This window comes from Mastigoproctus giganteus, chromosome 2, assembly GCF_048544385.1.
Source record: "Mastigoproctus giganteus isolate SK-2022 chromosome 2, ASM4854438v1, whole genome shotgun sequence".
Taxonomy (NCBI): Eukaryota; Metazoa; Arthropoda; class Arachnida; order Uropygi; family Thelyphonidae; genus Mastigoproctus; species Mastigoproctus giganteus.
This window is the reverse complement of record NC_143576.1, coordinates 9,950,154-9,974,122: the sequence shown is the minus strand read 5'-3', so window position 1 is coordinate 9,974,122 and position 23,969 is coordinate 9,950,154. Positions and strand designations below refer to the sequence as shown.

General features: G+C 35.2%; 1 protein-coding gene across 1 annotated transcript in view; it reads left to right on the top strand.

Annotated features, from left to right (window-relative positions):
* The window catches only part of nwk (FCH and double SH3 domains nervous wreck), a 505,896-nt gene that overhangs the window by 445,666 nt on the left and 36,261 nt on the right, over positions 1–23,969 (top strand). Inside the window, exon 19 of the mRNA XM_090389564.1 lies at positions 12,875–13,013. Within this exon, the coding sequence (XP_090245690.1) occupies positions 12,875–13,013 (139 nt within the window). The remainder of the gene's footprint in view (positions 1–12,874; positions 13,014–23,969) is intronic.

The following is a 23,969-nucleotide window of genomic DNA, read 5'->3' as shown; positions in this document are numbered from 1 at the left end:
AGGAAAAGATAGATGTAGAATAGTCGTGTGGAAATTTGCCTTTAGCTAGCAGGTGGTTATTTGCTGGAATAAACTTCCATTTGTTTCGTGGAAGTTGATAGGTTAAATAAATTTAAGGAGGAACCTGACAGGCATTTGGAGGGAATGGTGTGTTTTTTTTTTTTTTTTTCTTTTGATTTTTTTGGCTGATGCTGCATAAGCTCATACACTTGCTTTCTTGCATCACATGCCACTACTACTACTATGTAGTGATGCAAAGAAAATAGTTATAGAAGAGAAGTAATGATTGGAGAGATGGTCTAAAACAATCATTAATAATGGCAGAAAGAAATACTGATTAGTGAAAAATAGGAGAGAGATAGAGCGGAATAAAATTACTTGTATATTGATATTAAAAAAATGAAAAATAATTACAGATGAGGAAGAAATAAGAAAGAAAGAGAAGATACAATGGAAGAGGTAGGGAGAGAGAAATAGAGTGGGGGAAGAGAGAATTATCAAGAAGACAAGTGGAAGTTGCAATGGGAAGATGAAAGGTTGTAAATTGCCAGGATGCAGTCAAGTGACTACAGAAATGGTAATATAAGTAGGCTTGCAGTGGATGTACAGAGTAATGAAATTAGTAGTATGGGCGAAAAAAAGTATACCGGAGGCAAGGTTGGAAGAAAGGATTGATTTTTGCCTTTACCTAAAATGGTGATAGGAAAAGGTGTGAGAATTATAGACGATTAATCTGATTGCTCAGAGTAATCCCTCTGTAATTCTTGAAAGTGAAATGAGGGAATTGCAGCATATGGAGACTAGGCACCTGCGAGCGTGATCTGATTGAGGTGTATAAATCTTGAATGGCTTGAGCAGGCTCATTGCTGATGGGATAGTTCTGCTTGCTCAGATTAAGAACCTGAGGGGGCATAGATTCAAATTGAGGAAAGACAGTTGCAGAATAGATGTGTGGAAGTTTGCCTTTAGCCAGTTGGTAGTTGATTGCTGGAACAGACTTCCATCTGTTGTTGTGGAAGTTGATAGCTTAAATGAATTTAAGGCTGAACTAGACAAAAACATTTGGAGTGATTGGAAGGGTGAAATTGGAAGGTTTTTTTTTTTTTTTTTTGGTTGATGCTGTGTAAACTTGCTTTCTTGCATCATATGCCTCAACTAATGCTAATAGTAATGTGCTTGCAGAAGAGGTAGATAGACTATATGATTCAAATGAATATGTGATTCAAATGACAGCAAACATGATAGCATAGAGAGAGAGGGGGGGGGGCGAAAGGAAGGCATGAGAATTGTTGAGGAAACAGGCAGCAGGAATTGACAGAATATTAAAAACCTATACAGAGGAACAGAAAGCCATGTGAAAACAATGGTTGAAAACACTGGTTTGAAATTAATAATGGATTGAGATAGGGAAGCAGTCTCACTTCTACTATTCATACTTGTAATGGATGATATTATAAATGATGTGGAAAAAAGTACTGGGATAGAAAAAAGGAAAGTGATGTTGTCTACCAGTAGCTGAGTGGTCAGGGGAAAGAGTGCAGTAGCATATGCTCTTTGAGGGGACCATGGTTTAAGTCATGTGACTGCTAAATATGATTAACTGTTGTATTCCTGATTTATTTAAATTCCTCTGACCTGGTGGTTGTGCCAGAATATATATAAGTACATTTATTGATTTATGGGGATGGTGAAGTAGAGGTACACGAACAGTTAGAAAGCTGGGTAGAAAAAGCAAAGAGATATAATTTAAAGTTTAGCAATGAAAAGAGTAATACAGTGAGATTGATGGAATTAAAATGTTTATTGGGGGAAAGAAGTATAAGAAGTAGATAGTTTCAGATATTTAGGGATTATAGTAGGAAAAAAAAAAGGAGAATTTATAAGGAGATACGTAGAAGAGAATATTAGGAGAAAGGAGGTACCTAAAAAAAAAAAAAAAACTTCCCTAGAGATCATATTGTATATGTGCCAGAAATTACCCAAGGATCAGAATCATGAGTAATGCAGGAAAAGGATATTAGCAGAATGCAAGCAATGGAAATGAAGTTCCCAAGAGGAGTTTGTGGAAAGACTAGGTGAGATATAATAAGAAATGTGACTATTAGAGAGAAATTGGGAGAAGAATGATTACATTAAAAGGTGGAGAGGAACAGACTGCGATGGTTTGGGTACATCTAAAGAGAATGGACGATGGCAGACTGTCAAAGAGGATTTTAGAATTGGAAATTCTAGGAGGTTGTGGAGAGAAGAGGAACTAGCCAGAGTAAAGAGGTGGGAGAGAGAGAGAGAGAGAGAGAAAAAGGAGAGAGAGAGAGAGAGAGAGAGAGAGAGAGAGAGAGTTACTTCACTGTATCGAGCTGACCCTGTTCAAACAAGATACTGACATTTGAGAGTTTGATAGGACTGCAGTTTTTTTATACATTGAGCATATTATAGTCAGAAAACTTATTGAATGTCCCTTGTACTTTCAGTTTTCTCTGCCTTAAACAGCAGCAGTGTCAAGAGATTGTGATTTGTTCACTTGTAAATGATTAATTCTCCTAATAATTTGCTTTAAAATTATGAAAACAGGCAGTTTGCTTGAGGATTGATTTGTTTTCTGTTAGCATTTTTTTCTACAAAGTATCAGGTGTCAGGCACTCCTCTGTGGAAAAAAATAAATTCTATTTTTAGGTGCGGAAAGTGTTATTTTTTTTGTATAAAGCTTTTTTTAATTTTTTTATCAGACATTACTTTGTATTTGTGAACAGTTGCATTGAGAGTAATATTTAAAGCAGTCAATTTGTAAATAATATTTGATAGCCTGACATATTGTTTCCCGAGGCATGGGGAATACACTGTAGTAAAAATTAATCTCCTAAGAATTTATTTAATTTATTTACTCTTTGTTAAAGTAAGTAATTGTTTCTTGTATCCCATTTTTCCTTGATGCTTGTTGTCATGATATCAGAAATGGTGTTGAAACATATGACCTCTGATGACTTTAGCATCTGGATGAATGCTTAGTGTAATACTTACAGTACTTGTTTATGTTAATTGTAAATATGTTGCCTGCTTGATTTCATTAAACAAACTTCCACTATCCCATTTTTTAAATACATTGATGCTCATTACCCACATGCAAGCCTGATTGTGGGGAACATATAGTTTAACACTGTATGTTGCAAGAGCATTAGCAGAGACATGTGATGCAAGAAAGCAAGCTTATACAGCATCAGCCAAAAAAAAAAAAAAAACCTTCTCATTTCACCTACCATTCGCTGCATAAGTTTGTGAGAAGTGAAAAAGAGAAAACAGGCATTATGAACAACATTAAGTTTTGAATATACATAATCAGCATTAGCATTAGTAGAGGCATATGATTCAAGAAAACAAGCTTATATGCATCAGCCAAAAAAAAAAAAAAAAAAAAACATTTCCATTTCAGCCATCCTTTCACTCCAAATGTGTGTCTAGTTCTGCCTTGAACTTATTCAAGTTGTTGACCTCCACTACAACAGATGGAAGTTTGTTCCAACAATCAACCACTTGCTGGCTAAAGGCAAATTTCTACATATCTATTCCACAATTGTCTCCTCAGATGAGATCTGAGCAAGAGGAAGAATCCCATTAGCATTGAACTTGCTCAAACCATTCAAGGCCTTTTATGCACCTGAATTAGAACACCTCACAGGTGCCTAGTCTCCAGAAGCTGCAATTTGCAGACTTAAGCCTTTCTTGGTAACAGCAACCCTTTGTTCCCCTCTCAATCAATCTCATTGCTCTTCTCTGTACTCATTCCAGCAGCTCTACATATTTCCTAAAATGAGACCTCCAGACCTGTATACAATACTCAAGGTGTGGCCTGACCATTGCCTTATACAAGGGAACAATCACCTGCTATCAAAACACCATGAGCTACTCTTTTGCCTGTCTGCACTGCTCAGAAAACTTCATATCTGACTGCACAGTTACTCCCAGGTCCTTTTCATTTCCACTACCCTGAGTGTGTAGTATCAACCAGTTGATATGTTACTCTGAGGTTACTGTTACCCATTTGAAGTACTTTACATTTGTCAATGTTAAACTTCAGTTTCCACCTCTCAGCCCATCTACTCAATTTTTCCAGATCCAGTAGGTAGCATGCTATCATTAATGTCATTGACAACCCTGCCAGCCTTCGTATTGTCTGCAAACTTCAACATTAGCCCTGATATACCTTCATCAATATCATTGATAAATACATAAAACAACAATGGGCCCAACACCGAACCCTGTGGGACTCTACTAATAACATTAGTCCACGAAAAGCAGTGCCATTGATTACCACTCTCTGTCTTCTTCCACTCAAACACCCTTTTATCCATTGTAGCAACTTGCCCTTAATACCATACTGCTCCAATTTGTACAGTAGTCTTCCATGTGCCACAGTATCGAAAGCTTTCCTAAAATCCAAGTATATGATATCAAAATTATTTTTTGCATCCAGCTCCTTTGTGACCACATCATAGTATCCAATCAAATTAGTCAGGCAATATTTCCCCTTAACAACCCATGCTGTGTTTGAACTATAGCTGCAGGCTTGTCTAGATGATCCTGCATTGCTTCCTTAACCAGTGCCTCGTTTAATTTCCCTGGAACAGAAGTTAAACTAACAGGTCTGTAATTACCCGTGTCAACCTTTGATCCCCCTTTGTGAAAAGGGGACACATTTGCACATCTCCAGACTACAGGGACCTCCCCTGAGTCCATGGAAGCTCTCATAATTAAGGCTAAGGGTTTGCTTACTTCCTTTTCTGCTTTCCCTAATATAACAGGATAGATCCCTTCCACCCCAGGTGGCTTTCTAATGTTTTGTTTATCTTCAACAATTTCTCCTCCACTTTGCTCTCAGTTATTACAAAATCATTTAGCTCCCTGCCAGAGTTTGATAAGCTTCTGGCATTCACATCCCTGAATAACTCCTCATGTGTGAATGTAGATGCAAAATACTCATTCAGTTTGTCAGCTACCTCAGGATGTGCATCAACAGTCGAACCATCGATGTCAAGTCAACCAATCTGATTCATCCCCTTCCTTTTAGAGTTTACATAAGTAAAGCCTTGTTTACGGTAAAGACTTCTTTACATAAGTAAAGAAGTTTTTATTTTTTTTCTTTGCATCATTTGCCAAAGATTTCTCATAATCTTCCTTTGCTTGCCTAACCTCCTTTGTAACTTTATTACAGACTATCTTATATCTACCATAGGCATCTGTGTCTCCTGATAATTTATATGCATCCCATGCATTTTTCTTCTCTTCCACGAGTCTCACTAGATCTGACCTCCATTTAGGCCTAAACCTTGAACAGTATTTCTTAAGTGGTATGAAAAGCCTTGTAGCTTCCAGGATTAATTCCTTGAATGATTCTCATTTAGAATTTGTTGTTGGTAACATCATCAGTTGGTCCCACTGTATAGAATTTAAAAAATCTCTGAGACCACTGTAGTTACCTTTTATGAAAGCAAAAACCCTTACCTTTACCCCTGATGGTAGTTACATCTTTTAAGTAAATCCCACATCAGTACATTGTGATCACTGTCCCCTAGTGGTTCCTTTATCTGCAGATTTTAAATGCATAAAGAATCACTGCTGATAATCAGATCAAGAGTATTACTCCCTCTGGCTGCCTCTCAAACATGCTGCTGTAGAAAACAGTCATCCAATAAATAATTCCACAAAAGTCTTGCTAATGTGTGAGTGACCAATCCACAAGTTCCATCTGGGAAGTTAAAATTCCCTATTATTAGACAATCTGATTTACTGCCCCACTCTATTTCTCTGTACAGTTGTTCATTGTACTCATCAGACTCATTAGGCCTATAACACACCCTACTCTCCACTTGGTTTTCCCAGTGCTTATGTCACACCAAACTGACCCAGCACTGCACTGTCCACCCATGTCAACAGGATGCACTTCCTTAGATTTTTATGTGTTTCTTAATTAACAGCATCGCCCTTCCTCCCTTCTATTCTGTCTATCCTTTTTGTACACATTGTACTCCCCAAATTCCAATTCTGCATCCCCTATCTCTGTCTGATACCATGTGTCTGATATCTCAACAACATCACCCATTGATGTCTTCACCAGCACCTCAAATTCATCAAATTTATTTACTATACTCCTAGCATTGGTGTACATGCAATATACATGCACCTGTTTTTACTCTTAGTTACCCTAACACAACCCATGTATTTAATTGTTCCATGATGACTTCCAGCAGCCCTTGAAATCCCCAGTACCTTGCTTTTCAGGCTGCTGCTCATTCCAATAGAAATAATTATTTTAATAGCTAAGAATCAACCAAAAGTTGTTGACTTCAATCTGTGTTATTACCAACAAAGAAAGGCAAGAGGACCAAAGCTTAGTCTAAATGTCTAGTAGGAATATTTGTATTTCATCATGGTTCTAAGTAGAACTCCATGTTTTTTGGCTTCTGTGACATTTTGAAATTTTTTTTTCTTTCTGCCAGACTTAAATTTTCAGGATAGGGTTAAAATTGTTTCAAGAACTCATTGAACAGAAGATTACTAAAAATTGTTTTCAAACATTATTTACATAGTTCAATCAATTTTCAGTTTTAAATTTGTGCATACAATATTGTGTAAAATTTTTTTCTCATTGTTAGAGCTTGTCTATACAGTACTTTATATGGTGACACTGGATATTTTTATATTTTATGTTGTAAAAAATTATGATTTCTTTTAAAAAGTTTTTATAAATACCTTGATAATGCTTTTTTTATGAGATTTTTGTTGTAAAACTCATGAAATCATATTTCTTTAAATTTAAAATTCAAAGATGTTTCATTTAAAGAGTTTCACTTTTCAGGTGCGGTACTATTATTAAACTGAAGGTGCCTGTGTGTGTGTGCACACACATCCTGCAGCCATATATGTGTATTTATGTTCCCAGTTAGTGCTTGGATAAATTGTAATAATAGTAATCAGTTTTCTGATAATAATTTAATTTTATCAGCTACAAATACTATGAGAAAGTGGCAGCAGTTATTACTGTGTTCCCAATTATGTTTTTATTAACCTTCTATTACTTCACTCTAAGTTTAACAAACATGCTAGTGTGAAGCATCCCTTCCTTTTGTTTTAATTATAAAAAATTAATTTTTAGCTTTTTTAAATTGAAAACAGTGATCTGTTAATTATGATTTAGTAAACTTAATTAAAAAATGTTGAATGAGAAAAACTGAAAAAATAATATAGTTTTATCATATTTTTTAGAATTTAAGGTCGCTCATTCCCCAGATTGAAACACAAATACTTGCATGGTGTCTAGCAGATGCAACATGAACATTTGTTTTTATCACCTGTTTGCATTTAGCCAGTGAAGCCAAAGTTCTATGGAAAAATTAGACACCTGTTACTGGTTTCTCGCACTACCTAGGAATGATGGAAATTTCCTAGAAGAAAGATAGATGCTTTTGTTCACCTGCCATCTGTTAAGCTACACAAAGTATATTTAAATGAAAACAGAAAATACTATATAACTAGTTAAAGAATATTGGTGAGCAAAGGTACACAGGATTTCATTTCATTTACAATTTTTTTTTTAAAAAAAGGGAAAAAATTGGTGTGTCAAGTGCCATACTAACAGGGTAAAGTAAACACAATTTTATGATTATGCCTAACTTAACACTTGATTAAATGAAAACAGAAAATACTAAAAATGCCTAAAATGCCTAACTTAACACTTACAGTTGTTTATTTAGTGCAAGTTCTGTAAAAATTCTAAGAACTACAGTTTGTTTTGTATTGCAGCTCTTTAAAATGTGCTCTTCTGGTTTTCTTATTTCTAAAAGTTTGAAGTATAGGCTTATATAGAATAATATATTCATTTTTAGTCATTTAAATTAAATTTATAGGTGTTAACCTAGATATGAAACTCCTGTTTTTGAAGCATTGTAAATTTCTAAATAAAAACCTATTAACTTTCTTCAGTATGAAAGTGGATCTGCTATATGTATGTGAGGCATCTCCGTAGCCAGGTGGGAAAGAGCAGCAGTGGGTAGCACACGCTTCTTGATTAGACCGGGGTTCGAGCCCGTCACCACCAAATACGGGGGATGCGGAAAGGTCAGGGAATGACCACCGCATATCCCGGAGCAAGATGGCCTTAGTTGCTAATGCTCCAAAACAACATCTTTAAACGATTCCTTTAAAGCTATATGTATGTGAATAAGCAACAATAACAAATTACATCAATTTGTGCAATATATCTCTGTATTAGCTATGCTTTCCAAATTTGAGCTAATGCTAGCAAGGTATTGTAGTTGTTTGGCTTAGAATTTTGGAATGTAAAATGGGCTAATTTTAAAATCAGGTTACCTAATTAAGACTCACAGTCCCAGTTATATTCTCATTTAGAATACACTCCTATAATTTATAAACGATAGTTAAATATAATTTCTATGGTAATTTGACTTCTGGTAGCAGTAGTTTTTTTTTTAGATTTATGGAATGTGATTGAATGCTATGTTCTGAATAGCAGATTGCACGATAAATCCAAAATAAGGTATAAACTTTATAGATTATAAATTGAATAAATTTCTTGTTAATACTGGTTTAATGCTTCTACACCGTTATAAAGTTGATGTCGACTTCAGGCGAATAGTGCCATGTAACCTAAAGAGATGTATATTTGTAACTGGAATTTGTAAAAATTGCCATTTTTGCAGTAATAAATGTATAACATAAAGCTGTTGGCATACCAATGATTAGCAGTAAACAGTATTTTTTCTTTATTTGTAAACCCCACTGTTTAGGCATTTTGGGGTAATTTGCCTTTGTTGTCATCCGGAAAAAGCAAGCAGTGCCATAGTTTGTATGTTTTTTATTGTGTGTAATGGACAGTAAAGGAATTGAATAATAATGATTCAATTTCTGTATGTTGCATTGGCTGTCGTGCCATAATATCTAATTAAGTACAGAGTGTCCTTAAAGTCTTGTTCCTGTTTTAAAATTTAATTATGTCACAACAAAAAGACATAGAGCAATGCAGTCTTATGCAAATTATTATGAAACTGCAAAAGTTTTTTTACAAAGTGTTATATAACTCAAAGATTTTTCTTTCTATAGGGTATGATACATAAATATAGCAATGTCACAAGAGAAGGCCGAATGTGTTGTGGTTTATGGAGTTAAAACCTGTAATTATTGTGCAACAAAATTATTGCTGTCAATATGGAAAGAATCCTCTCTCCAAACCAAGTATCAGGAGTTGGGTTTAGAATTTTTGAGCAACAGGAAGTGTGATTGGCCTGTCTCAAAGTGGAAATCCACGTCTCAAGGAACCATTGAAAATGTCCAAGCAGCATTCCAGTACAGTCCTCAAAAGTCAATTCATCATGCTTAATGTGTCCTTATACATATATAAGTGCAAATTGTCCAAGCTTTGCAGCTAAATGACTTTCCTCAGTTCTATGCATTTTCTTGTTCCATGCTGCCCTTCAGCTGAAGACAACAAATACCTAAAGAAGTTTCTTTTCTCTGATGAAGCCACGTTTCACGTATCTGGACATCTGAATTGTCACAACATTCAGATGTGGGGTTCCGGAAACCAGCATAACATTTGTGATAGCCCCCAAGTTAAATGTCTGGGTGGGCTCATGCGTGATAGGGCCATTTTTCTTTTTTGAGAAGAACATCACAGGAAACATTTATCTTGACATACTACAGTAGTTTGTAATACCTCAGCTGGAAGAGTTGCAGCCATTCATCATTTTTTAACAGGTCATAATTTTTCAACAGTCATCATTTTTCACTACCTCTACACTGGAGTGTGAATATTTGTTATTTTCTGGATGAAACATTTCCTGGTAGATGGATGGGCCATGATGGAAAATCATCTTGCCTCCATGCTTCCCTGATATCACACCTTTAGACTTCTTTGTATGGGGTTCTTAAGAATTTTTTGTACGGAACACCCATTAATAACATTAAAACTCTTCACACAAGATAACCAGGAAATCAAAACTATAAGTGTTGATATGCTGGCCCATACATGGCAAGAAGTGGAATTTCACCTTGATGTTCTAAGGGTGCAAACATTGAGGTGTATTGAATGGCATATTGAAGAATTATTTTATAAACTTTTAGAGTTTCATAATAATTTGCATAAGATCGCATTGCTCTGTCTTTTGGTTGTGACATAATTAAATTTTCAAATAAGAACAGGACTTTATGGACACCCTGTAAAATTAATTTTTTTTTATGAATGTTATTAATGTTAAGATATAGTGTTGTGTTATTCTTTAAATGTCTATTCTTCCTTCTGCAGTTTAGTCTTAATTGTAAGCTGGTTTCTTTTAAAGTAATTAAAAACTAATTTGCTTTTTTTTTATTTGCATATGAAATAATGTGACATTAACGTGAAAATCAGTATAGCCTATTTTTAGGCTCATTCACATATATGTGTATAAGTACCTGTTGTCTTCACCTCATCCATCCATCTGTGTGCATGTAATAACTCTACTTCTAGTGGACAGATTTTTGTGAAATTTTATATTTGTATGTTTTAGAAATATTTGTCAAGTCATCCCAAATTTCATAAAAATTGGACAAACAAAAATCTGGAAATTATTATTTTATTGTTTTATTTTTTTTTCTGTTATCGCATAGACTATATATAGTATTTTATATTTCTATATATAGTATACTGTAGCTGCAGCACTGAATACTTCAGGCTGTTTTTATGTTTAGCTCTTTTATGAAGATTTATTGACCCATTCCAAATTTCATTAAATCTGAACAAGTCGAAATCTGGAAGTTATTATTTTGTTTTTTAATACATATAACATGGGCCAGGGGTGACCACCCTTTTTAAGGGTACATGCCAAAATTGGCTAAATCTTTTAAAAAAACTACCCTTGCTTGCTGCTTGGAATTTTTCAAAGTACAGTAGAACATCGATTATCTGAACCTGAACAATCAATTATCCAAACCATCATCGCCCCCAATAAATTATCTACTTTTAGTGCACTGGTTATTATGCTGAAATATTACTCCTGCCGCTTAATGCATTTGAAGGCCCACACAAACTATATAGATACAGCTATTAAAGAGGATGAGAGATCTCGTCGTGAAAAAAACACAGTATTGCATGGTTCAAAGAATAATTCAAGATTACATATTTTAAAAAATAAACCTTCTCAAGATTCATTATACTCTTATTTGTGTGCAATTACTTGTGTTTGTTTATTTCTGTTTATGTAAAAAAAAAGTGTGGTTTATAGTTGAAACCATGTAAAATAATTTGGAAGTTCAAAATAAATATAATATACATTGTTTCTTCAGAACGTTTTGGTTATTATTTATAAATCATTTCCTAAATCAATTATTTTTTATAATACTTTATATTTCAAAATACCTTGCTTACAATAATTTAATTATACTATACGTAATTATACTATCTTTCATATAAACTGGGTATTCTCATGTATGTTTAATTATTCAAACTATTTGATTAACCGAACCAACCTTTGTCCCAATTAGTTCGGATAATTGACATTCTACTGTATTGTTATTTTTCTCATACATGTTTTACTTGACAAAAGCGTAACCAAAAAAAGCATGAAATAAAAGACATTATTTCAAAGAATTTAATAAAGGTATTAAAATAAAATCCTTCATAACAAAAATGTAACTTTTAGATTATAGAACAAATTTAATATAAAATGGTAAACCCACTCTTATATTATAAATATAATATAAGAGTGGGTAATATAATATAAGATAGGCTACTCCTATGACTAGACTTAACAAAATTCATCACTGAGAATAATGACTCACAAGAATATGTTGATGAGAAAATTGTTAGAATGCTGTTGCCAGATTTTTAAAACAGACAAAAGTTTCAGGAATGGAATTCCAAACTTTTAATAACTCTTTTTCTGCAGTTTTCTTTGCTAATTTTGTCACTAATTGTTTCCTTTCAATATTTTCTAAATCAGCTGTGAGGTCAATAAATTTTTGCCTCCAAATTGAGCTACTCTGAAAATCAATCAATTGCATCTCAAAACAATCCAGGTCGATCCACTGAAACATTTTCGGGTTCAGGTTGGTTAGTTTTACGCTGTCTGCAAATTTAATGAATTTTGTAATTCCTTCCAATCTTTCTTTCAAACTTGACAAATAAAAAACTGTTCAATAATTGACTCAATTTTTTTGTATGCCAAAAAAATTTGTATGCGTGCCACTTCAGCCACGTGCCACTTCAGCCACGTGCCATAGGTTCACCACCCCTGACATAGGCTTTACATATGCTACATATTGTAGTTGAAGCACAGGGTATTATTTTTGGTTGCTGATTGGAGGAATGAGTGAGAAATGTGGGGTATGCCCAGAATTGAAATGTTCTTAGTTCTCAGTTCATGCATAAAAGTTGCTCTTTGAGAAATTCATTTTGTTATAAGTTTATTAATTTTATATATCATGAATTATTACTATTTGCTTATTATATTAATCAACAGCAGAAATGTGAAATACTTGTTATATTTCAATTGTTATTAAAATAACAATACATGAAATACTTGCTGCATTTCTTGTATCGTGATTGCAAAGTATTTTTACAAAACATCGTGTGAATATCAGATTGTGAGGTATATGTACAGTGAAGTGAAAACAATTACTTTTACATATTATTTGTTATTCAATTAGAAATTAATTGGTAGCAAGACAGTTATTTACTCTTCATTTTATTAATAACAGAAAAATAAAAAATTCAATAAATTTAGGAAATTGAATGTGCTTAAAATGTAATGCACTACATACATTGCTAACTTTCTTTTTTACTAAATTTTAATCAAGAAATAGAGAAAACAGTACTTATAAATAATTTCAGAATGGCAGTCCCATGGAAAGTGTTCCACCACCTGCTTTTACACCTCCAAAGCCTGAAATGCTTCTGCCTCCAGCTCAAGTAATTCTCACCCAACCTACTCCTGAAATTGAAGAACTAGGAGACATCAAGCAAGGAAAAGGTAATTAAAGGGGATACTGACTCAGATTTTAGTAACTGTAGATTAAATGATACACTTCATCCCAATAAAAATGGACAATATTACTGATTTGCTGTTTCTTAACTTTTTATGAATCAGTTGATTGTTACCATCATCACTATAGCACAGTAAGTTCTATAATGCTGAAGTGTATTTTATTTTGAATCTTTTTTAAAAGAAATAAAAAAATATATATACACACACATTGACTGGGCAGAGTTCATGGGATACCTACCTGTTAACGGGTAGGCCCACCTTTCGCCTGGATAAGGGCAGTCACACAGCGAGGCATTGGGTCCACTAGTTCACGAAAGCATTCCAGAGGTATTTCCATCCATGCTAGCTGTACTGCTGTCCATAATTTCATCTCATTCCTAGGTGGAGGATCCAAAGCTCAAATGGACCTTTCCACAGCATCCCAAAGATGCTCCCCAGGGTTCATGCCCAGTGGGAGGCTATTCCATGGTGGTAAAATCTGCGGAATGCTCTTCAAACCATGTTCTAGTCACCACGGCTCTGTGGGGAGGAGCGTTGTTCTGCTGGAAGAGTTCATTGCCCTGTGGGTACACGATGACCACGAAGGAATGCAGATGGTCTGCAAGGATGGACGCGTAACCTGGACCATTCAGAGACGTACCAGAGGTCCCAGCATGTGCCAGTTGAACATGCCCGAGACCATTACCAACTGTCCACCTGCGTGAACAGTTCCTTGTTGACATGTCGGGTGCATAGCTTCTTGCAGTTTCCGCCAGATATGCACCCTCCTATCTGCTCCAAATAACTGGAAAGAAGACTCATCGGACCCATCTTCAATCATCCAAGGTGCAGTGCTGATGTCCTCTCGCCCAGTTGAGGCGTAGAGTCCTGTGTCATGGTGTTAGCAACGAGACTCTGGTGGGTCCCATAACCTATTGTGGCTAATGATTGCCTGATGGTCTTGGTGAAGATGTTTCTGGCACCTCCCTCATTGAAGTCGGAAGTGATTTGTACCACTGTCTCTCTCTGGTTGACTGAAACAATGCAGGACAGATGTTGACAGCTACTTTCATCCACCATCTTCCTCTGCCCATGATGAGATATTATTCCAGAAATGGTGTATTTCCTAATACATTCATGATACTGTCAAATGGGAATAGTGCAATTTCTGTACCACCTCTGCGATAGAGTGACACCCATGCATTGGGCACCCACTATCATCCCTCTTTCAAAGTCTGTTAACTCATGACTTTTATCCATACTGACATTGAATTACTGTCTACGTGAATGCGGTGCACCTATATACCTGCCAAGTGGTGGATTCATCCACTAGCAAGAGGGGTGACAGTGTCACGTTTCCCACGAACCAGGTATCCTATGAATTCTGCCCTTTCAGTGTATGAAAGGGCAGAATTATATATATCTATATATATAATAATATAAAATACACTTTTCGAGCATAAACAATTTTTAATTAATAAATAAATGGCTTTATGTATTAAGTAAAAATTAATGTAGTATAGAAAAAGTAGAAAGAAAGAATATATAAATAAGTGATCATAAACCAAGGTTCAGTTATCATATCAAGAAGTCACAATATGACCAAGGTTTATAGAAGCACAAAGTATTTCTATTAGCCAGACAGTTTTGTGAAAGTTTGGCACAATTTTTTTCAAAATTATTTTAAATTTGGTATCTTTCTATTTTAAATTTTGTATAGCTAAACTGAATGGCAGTGACTTTTCACCATCCTGAACCCATAAATTCTAAAAATTCTTATACTGCTATAATGACTAAAGCAGCAATAGGCTGCCAGGACAGCTTATGGGATTTTATCAATGATATACATGAATTTTTCTGTCAGGGGTAAGGAGGTGATTATTCCATTTTATAAGGCAATGGTCAGGCCACATCTTGAGCTGCATAGTAGAAGTCTGGAGGCCTCGTTTTAGGAAGGATGTAGAGCTGCTGGAATGGGTACAGAGAAGGGCAACGAGATTGCTGAGAGGTGCCCTTACCAAGAAAACTTCAGTTCTGCAAATTGTAGTGTCTGGAGACTTGGCACCTGTGAGGTGAACTGATCGAGGTGTTTAAGGCTTTGAATGGATTGAGCAAGCTTAATGCAGATGGGATTCTTCCTCCCTTAAATGGTTGCTGCATTAAAATAGCTGTTTTTTTAATTTGTAATTTGAAGCTTTAAAGTTGGTAGAGGAGAGGAAGTTAATCAGTTAAATTAGTTTTAAAAATGAGGAATGTCTCACTTTCTTTTTTCTTTTTTAAAAAAAAGGAAAAATTATATAAGAATTATGTATTATATAAGAATTATGTAATATTTGATAGTAATCTTTGGTTATTGAAAGATCTATTTATTTTACAATATTAATATGATCCATCTTTTTGTGACCTCCACGGAATGAAAAGCTAAAGGTTGGGTGGTCATCCCTTTTGAAGCATGATCAAATCAAATTTGTTAAAGTCTTTTTTTTTTTTTTTGCAATCAAAAGATGATGGCCAAGGAAATGGAAGTATCACTCAGAACAAGCTTTAGCAAATATGCTCAAGACTTGAGTGCAACTTGTGAATAGTTATTTCTTAGGTCTTGGGGGCATTTGTTGAGCTCTGACTCAGAATCATGTCAAATCAGATCTAGCAGGTCCATAGACAGACAGTGAAGATACTAATGCCTCTAAAGAAAATCAGGATGCTGCAATTAGAACTGTTACTGTAGGGAGTATACAATAACACATATTGATCTTCTTCACATATAAAAAAATAAACTCCAGGTGGCTTTTTTATTTTCTCATCTGGGAAAATGAAAAAATAAAAAATATTTAATTTTTCTTAAAAGCTTTGAAGTTATGCATAAGATGGAGAGGAAGGAGCAGGGATGGAGAGGAGAGAGAGGTCTTCATCCTACACTAGTGATGGTGGTTTAGTGTATATACACTCAGTGCACTGAATTGAAACCACCTCATCTGTAATGGACTGTGTCACATAGCTTGCAGTATAAAAAGCATAACATTTTCATACACTAGTGCAGTGGTAATTTGCGCTCAAAGCTGTGGCTCTGGCTTTCAACAAAACATATGAAAGGAGGCGCTGGTGGCACCAGCTGTATGCTAGCTAAATTAGTGCTCTCTTAAAAATTAATAAATAAAGAAGGTTTTCGGGAGTGTTGCTCAAAAAGAAGTTATATTTTAGATAAAATAAGTGTGGGTGAGTGATAGGTTAAGATTTGGGACCTAAACGTGGTTTTATTTTTTGGACTGAACTTTTTAAAATGGTTATCATTATTATGTTCGGACATAGGAAATTTCAAGGTCATTAAATTTTTAAGGAACTATAATCAGTCACTGGGAATTCTTAGTAGAATAGTTGTGCTACATGATAGCTTTGATGTAGAAGTTTTCAGGATACCAAATTGTATTTAAAAATACTCACGTTTTGCTGAGTTATACATTATTGGTATTTTCAAGGTCACAGTAATTTTACCGAGTCAGCCATTAGATGTTTCCAGGAGATAAAACTACAGCAGTGCCACCTGCTTGGTCAGTGGTGACTAGAAATTCGGCATAAATTGCGTAAAATTATGACATCACGAGGCAGCTTCATCACTGAATAAGAGCTACTCCATTTATATGGCTGCGGCAGGTTTAGTAGTTTAATTTGTTAAACTACTAAAGCAGCGAAAGATATATGCTCCCAGAAGGGCCTCCCATGGTGGAAAGGTTTCAGTGGAGACGTCAGACGAAACCCGTTTCAAAAGGTCCACACACGACCTTTTCAACTAAATTGTGATCCAAGAAAGCAACGGGAAACTACTTGGATTATCCTTCCCTTGAAAACTTCAATGATAGATTACGCACATTGAAATGCTACATCTGGCCAATACTGCTCTACGGTGTAGAAACCTGGACTCTAACATCAGCCACTACAATAAAGCTCCAGGCCTTCGAAATGTGGCTCTACCGAAGAATGCTGAAAATTCCGTGGACAGCCAAGATAACCAACGCACAGGTCCTGCAGGACATGCACACGGAACGGGACCTGCTCAAAACCATCATCAGCAGGAAATGCAAATACCTAGGTCACATCGCTAGGAACCAACAAAAATATCACCTACTACCACTCATCCTGGAGGGAAAAATCAAAGGCAAGAAACGCCCAGGCAGACCGAAAATGGCATGGCTAGATAACATCAACACCTGGCTTCACATGACAACAGCACAAATTCTACACGCAGCGCTAGACAGAGAACAATATCAAAACGAAGTCGCAAACGCCATTCGGCAGCATTAAAGAAGAAGAAGAAGATATGAAAGGAAGTGGTATTGGCGAGACAATTGGACACAATCATCATACTCATATCTTCCTACTATTGGGAGAAAACTCACCTCAGTGCTCATCCTGTCAGAGATAACCTACAGTTCATCATTTTCTCTTGTTGATTGTCCTTTACATTCAACCATCTGATCAAACACTTTCCGGTCACTCTCAATTTTGTACATCCCATATAATTTATCTCATTTCTTAGGAAATGAAGCCAATTTGGAAGAATTTTTCATGTATCTAAAACATATTGGCCTGTACAGAAGCATATAATTTAACATCTCTAACAATATGCTGCCTGTAAATAAACTGAACAGACACAATTTGGTCTCAGTAACCCTGTCATCAAACCCAATTCCAATAACTACTCTATGGGAAGCTTCTCTTTCCACTCATTCCAGGTTTTATGTATCAATTTGTAGAACTGATACATATTTTTTAAATTGTAGAATTTCAAAGGCAGTATTCCCCCTTCATGTAGGGGGTTATAAACCCTGCTGATGAGATGCTCAGGTGAACAAGCATTATAAGCAACTGTGAGTGTTAAATATGGAAAACTATTTGCCTCATCCCCAGAATGGGGATGATAAGGATAAAAAATGGTTATAATAGTGCTGAAAGTGTATTGGATTTATGTTAGTACTAAATGGAACAGACATTTTTAATTGTGATATTGTTTCATTAATTAACGATAAAGGATATGATTTGGTATTAAAAGCCAATTTTATATAGTTCAGTTCACTATTTAAGTCATCAGAAGAGGAACAATATTTTACTGCATTATAGACTTTTTTTTTTTTTTTTTTTTTAAACCACTATAGGGGTGATGTGACTTGAAATGTAAATATTGTCCCACGTGTGTGTATTTGTTTTCTAAAAACTTGGGTTTTATTTACTTTGTTTATATGTGGTTAAGATTCAAGAAATTCCATATATTGTTCTTCTCAACCTGAAGTGTATATTTTAATTGATTATGAAAGGCATTTCACTTACATGAAGATTGTTAATCATATGTTCCTTGTGGATGATTAAGATGTCATCTTCATACTGGGCAAAAACTTTGTCTGATGTGATATCAGGAATTAAGATTGTGTTTCCGATAGGAGAAAAGTAGATATCTGTGTGTGGAGGCGGTGGACACATCCACCCACATAAAGACTACAAAAATTAAGTTGGTAAATGTATGAATTATGTTTAAAGCACTTCACTAGTAATACAAAAGGAAGTGAGCTTTACTGTATCACTTAGTAAGTTTAGTGTATTTAAACATAATTAGACATAATTATGTTTAAATACATAATTATGTTTAAATACACATTATGTATTTAAACATAATTAAAGAATTGTCATAAATCTATTATAGTCCAATAACTTTTTCATTTTAACAGTGTAAACCCAACATTTACATTTGTGCAAAAGGATACTATGTTAATGGAGGCAAAAATGTCATCCGTTTCTGATTGTATGCTTTGTAAATAAATATTACTGTTTGAAAGTTTAAAAGGAAAATACATGGTTAAAGGAGAAATATTAACTGAAAAGGAAGATAAACCCTAATGTTTACAGAAAGGACAGAGTGGACATGTGGGAGTGGTTATTGCTCAGTTAAGAAGCACATAAAATATAAAGGATTGCATCCAGTGGACATGGGTGACCAGTGCAATGTTGAGTCAGTTTGGTGTGATATAAGCACTGAGAAAAAAAAAATGAGAGTAGGAGTGGTTTATAGGCATCTAATGACTGATGAGCAACTGCACAAACATAGAATAAACCAGTAAGTCAGAATGTCTTATAATGGGGGACTTTAACTTTTGAGATATTGACTAGACCTTGTGGGTTGATCACTCACACAGTAGTGAGACTTTGTTTTAGTATTAACAGTGGCAAAGGATGCAAGAAAGCAAATGTATACAGTATTAGCCAAAAAAAAAAAAAAAAAACTCTCTGCATCATAAAGCCTCTCCAGCAGGTTGTCTAGTTCTTCCTTGAATTTATTCAAATTACATGCTTCTACAATGACAGATGAAAGCTTGTTCCATAATCAATTACCTGCTGCCATTGTGAGTTGGCAGGATCGCCGTCCTCCCCACACCAGGTGGAAAAGACCTGAGTTCAAATCCCATCGATGATGGGAGGAATTTTTTTGGTCTTTTTTACAACGTGGCTGAGTTAGTCAGTCTCGGGCGAGGGTAGTATGGTTTTTCTCCCGGAAACTCAGGTTTTTGTCCAGCAAACAGAAAATTGACCAAAGAACACATGAAATTTGCAGACAATATACATGGAGCAACATAGTTTTAGTTGCCAATGCTCCTAAAAAAACCAAACAACAACAACAACTACCTGCTGCCTGTAAGAAAACTTCTGCACATCTGTCCTGCAACATCCATCATTAATTTGAATTTATGCCCCTTCTGTCATATGTGTGTGAAAGAGGAAGAATGCCATCATCATTGAGCTTGCTCAGATCACCTCACAGGTTCCTATTCTACAGACCCTGCAATTTGCTGAACTGGAGCCTTTCTTGGTAAGAGTAACCTTTTGTTCTCCTCAGCAATCTTGTTGCTCTTTTCTGCATCCATTCCAGCAGATCCATATTCTTCCTAAAAAGGCCTCCAGGCCTGTATGTTATGCAGTACTCAAGATGTAGCCTAACTATTGGCTTATACAATGTGATAATGGCCTCCTTATCCTTGCTTCAGAATTCCTATTATCATTGACAACACCCTATGAGCTGTCTTCGAAGCCTGTCTGTACTGGTCAGCAGAGGCAGACTGGCCATAAGACTTACTGGGGAAACCCTGGTAGTCCAGAGGCTGATGGTTGCTGGTGTGATTTTGGTCATAAACACTAGTATGAGGCTGCTACAAGTTTTCCCCAGTAAGAATTTTTGACTCAATCCACTTCTGCTGGTCACAAAACTTCATAACTGACTGCACAATTACCACAGGTCTTTTTCTACCATCTTGAGGATAGTATACTGCACAGTTGGTATGTTAATTTAGATTATCTAGATGATGCTACTCATATGCAGTACTTTGTCGATGTTAAACTTCAAATGCCAAAGTTTAACATTTATCAATTTTAAACTTCAATTGCTACTGCTCAGCCCATCTACATACTTTTTCTAGATCTTGTTGCAGCAGCAAACCTTTGTATCATTTAAACTTAGACATTAAGCCTGATATACCTTCATTAATATCATTAATATGGAAATCAACAATGGCCCCAGCACTGAATCCTGGGGAAATTCAACAGTAATATTAGTCCCTGGAAGAGTAGTATCCATTGATAACCACTGTCTGTCTTCTGACACTCAACCATCTCTTTATCCATAGTAGTAACTTACCCTTAATGTTACACTGCTTCAATTTATACAGCAGTCTTTTTTTCATGCAACAGTATCAAAAGCAAATCCAAGTATATGACATTAGAATTATGTTTTTTTTTGCTTCCGGTTCCTTTGTTATTACATAATAGTATCCAATCAAATTGCTCAGACAAGATCACTTAACAAATCCATGTTGTCACTGCATTATAACTGCACTCCTGTCTAAATGGGAGCAAAATGTAAATCTAGTGATGTAACAAAATTAAACATTATATCATATGAGAATTTAAGAATTATAGAACGAATAGAAAAGAGCAGGTTGAGATGGTTTGGACATCTTCACTTCATGAATGAAGAGAAGTGGCCTAAAAGGATTTGAGTGGACACCACAAGGGAAGAGAAGAAAAGGATGCTCTGGAAAAATGAAGATGCACTATCTGCCATGAGAGAGAGAAAGGTGAGGATCAAACATAGATAGAATGTAAGAATTGCTGAAAACTGCAGCAAACAATGCTTAAAAAAAACAAAATAATAATAAAACTACATAATGAAATTAAAAGAAAAAAGAATGACATTTAAAAAAAAATCTTTTTGTGATGGAGAAAACTGTATGTCATTTTTGTACTCATTGTACATGAATCACTAAAGAACATCTATAATTGGGTGGATCCCAAACAATTAGGTCTGCAAATTTAATTTACTCTATCATTCTGTATAAATAGAATCAGAGTAATCAGAGTTTGGCTTGGTCTCATTTACCTCAATTTATTGAGACTGCTTGTAATAATGTATGCTATTTGTCAGTTTTTGTTTGAAAAATGGGATCCATCTATTGGCAGTAATACATGCACATTACCAATGTTTCTTATTTCCTAATTTTTTTAAGGTAACTCAAAAAAAAAGAGTTTAAATTCATCTTCTTAATTAAAGTGTTGCCTGACTATTTGTAGCAGCATGAATTTCTACTTAGTCTGAATTTATAATTTGTTCTTGTGTATTCAGAGGTGTTAGGAGTCAGCATAGAACCCTGAGCAAATAGTCTCACCCTTCTCCTCCAAATCCAGAATCTTTACATGATGTGTAGGCTCAAGTACAGCTGATTTGCTTGTCCTCCCCTCCCAGAGCCTCTGGGTGTATTATCTGTTGGAATAACACTTAAAAACTTATTAAATGTGCTTGAAATGTTTGCCTCAGTAAATCCTGTATAGAGTATAATTTATTTTTATTGCTTAGTGTTTTTCTGTTATTCTATATAAGCTGTAAATAGGCTCCTCTGTTATGCAGGACTTTTTAATAAAAAACAAAAATGCATATCTAATGAAAGCAACTAGGAAATTTTACATCCTCATTTCTCAATATAAATAAAGTTTTCATGTGATATTTAATTATATTTCTTAGCAGGGATTTAGATCTAGTTCATTAGAGTCAGTGCCTCATTATTACTGGTAATTTAAATCATGTCACTATCCATTAAATCATTGAGTTTTAACTGACAGTGTGTACTGCATTTTTGTTTAAATAAATTATTTTGGTAACATGGTAACCTACCTTTCATAATCTATTTTACTTGTGCGTTATCATTATAGCACATCCGATGTGAATGGAATGAATGGACCACATTAGATCTCATGTTTGTGCTGTTTTATTTTTTTCTGCCCTCTGTTTTTTTTCCTACACCTATTGTATTCATACCACATTGCTTTATGTAATGTTTTGATAATATTTATTGTGTGTGTTTTTGCTTTACTCGTTACTTAATTTTCATCTCATCTTCCCCCTTTCCCTTCCTCCTCCTTTCCTATTGCCCTTGTTTCTGTGTAGCTGTTTCTGTACTTATCCAAGATCCTGACTTTCAGTTGGAGCTGCCTAAGAGCCAGCAGGCTCAGTACCAAACCCAGTTTTCTGCATCTGATAGTGAATCCAGTGAACATGAAATGCCTGGTAGGCGTAAATTTTAACTTTTAATGCTCCATTTAACATATCTTAAAAATGATTAGGAAACAGTGCTACAAAAACTAAAATTATCATTACTCAAATTTTTTGTGCAGGGTGTTTAATGTGAATTGCATTTAAAAATTTAAATCAATAAATTTATTATTAAAATGCATGTATGTTAGCAAGTATTGCTTACTATACTTGCTGACTTGTTTATCAGAACCACCAGCAAAAAAGTCAATGTTTTGAGTACTGATTTTGATAGAAAATTATGACAAGGCACTAACTGGATTTAAATCCTTGCTAGAATATTATCTAAAATTTAACATAGTTTAAAATTTAATTTAATCTGTATACGTGATCCTACCAATAATCATGGTACACTGGTTTTATGAACAAATCTTATATTTATTCACTAACAAAAAAGGACCATCCTGGCCTTGCTGTAATCTGCATTCCAGTTCATACAAAAAATGTTTAATTGGGTGAGTAGAGCTGGGCTCTGTGCCCACTGCAATGTTATTTGCTTTAGACAACACATTGTTGTGTTTGTAGGTTGCAAGAATTGCTTCCATAAAATTGCCCCAATGTGAGGCCACAGAATTGTCCTGAACATCGATTTAGGATGCAGCAGTCTTCGCTTCATGCAATGTGATGAGTAGCTTACTCCATACCGTGAAAAACACCCATAGACCACAACACGTGCTCTTGCCAATTTTATAGTTGGTATGACATACTTGGGTATGGTAGATGCCCTGAGACTGAAGCACTCACCAGGCATCTTCATACCCAAACATGTCCATCAGACTAGAAGAGAGTGTTGCATGACTTGTCTCTTCACTGGACCAATTTTTATTGACCGCAGTCTAGCGGATCAATAAAAATTCAGTGTGCCTTGCACCATGCTGATCAGTGGTGTGTGCATTTGCTTTTGTTATCAAAGGCCTGTAGGCTGCAGATCTTCCATAAAAATTCTTGTCACATAGCTCTGTGTGTTATGGAAATACAGGTGTACCGGTGACTACTTCCAGTTCCATGTGCAGATTCTTCAGCCATACAAAGGCAATAAGCTCCTGTTTGTCAGTATTTTGGTCATTTCTTGGGCTCATTATTACCTCTAGTCTTTCATTTTTTCAACACATTGTTAATTTTTGACTTGGGAATGAATAGCATACACACACATTTCCTTCTATTTGATTCCAACTGTCATTCTTCCCTCAAAAACTGCTAGCAGCTCCTTTTTGTGTACTCATTAATGAGCACACACAAAAAGAGCTAATAGATGTTTTAGAGTTGGAGCCTTTGAAACTCTGTTAGCTTTTTCTGTATGCTCATCATTTAGTGTACTTGTTTCAGAATTTTAGGCTAAC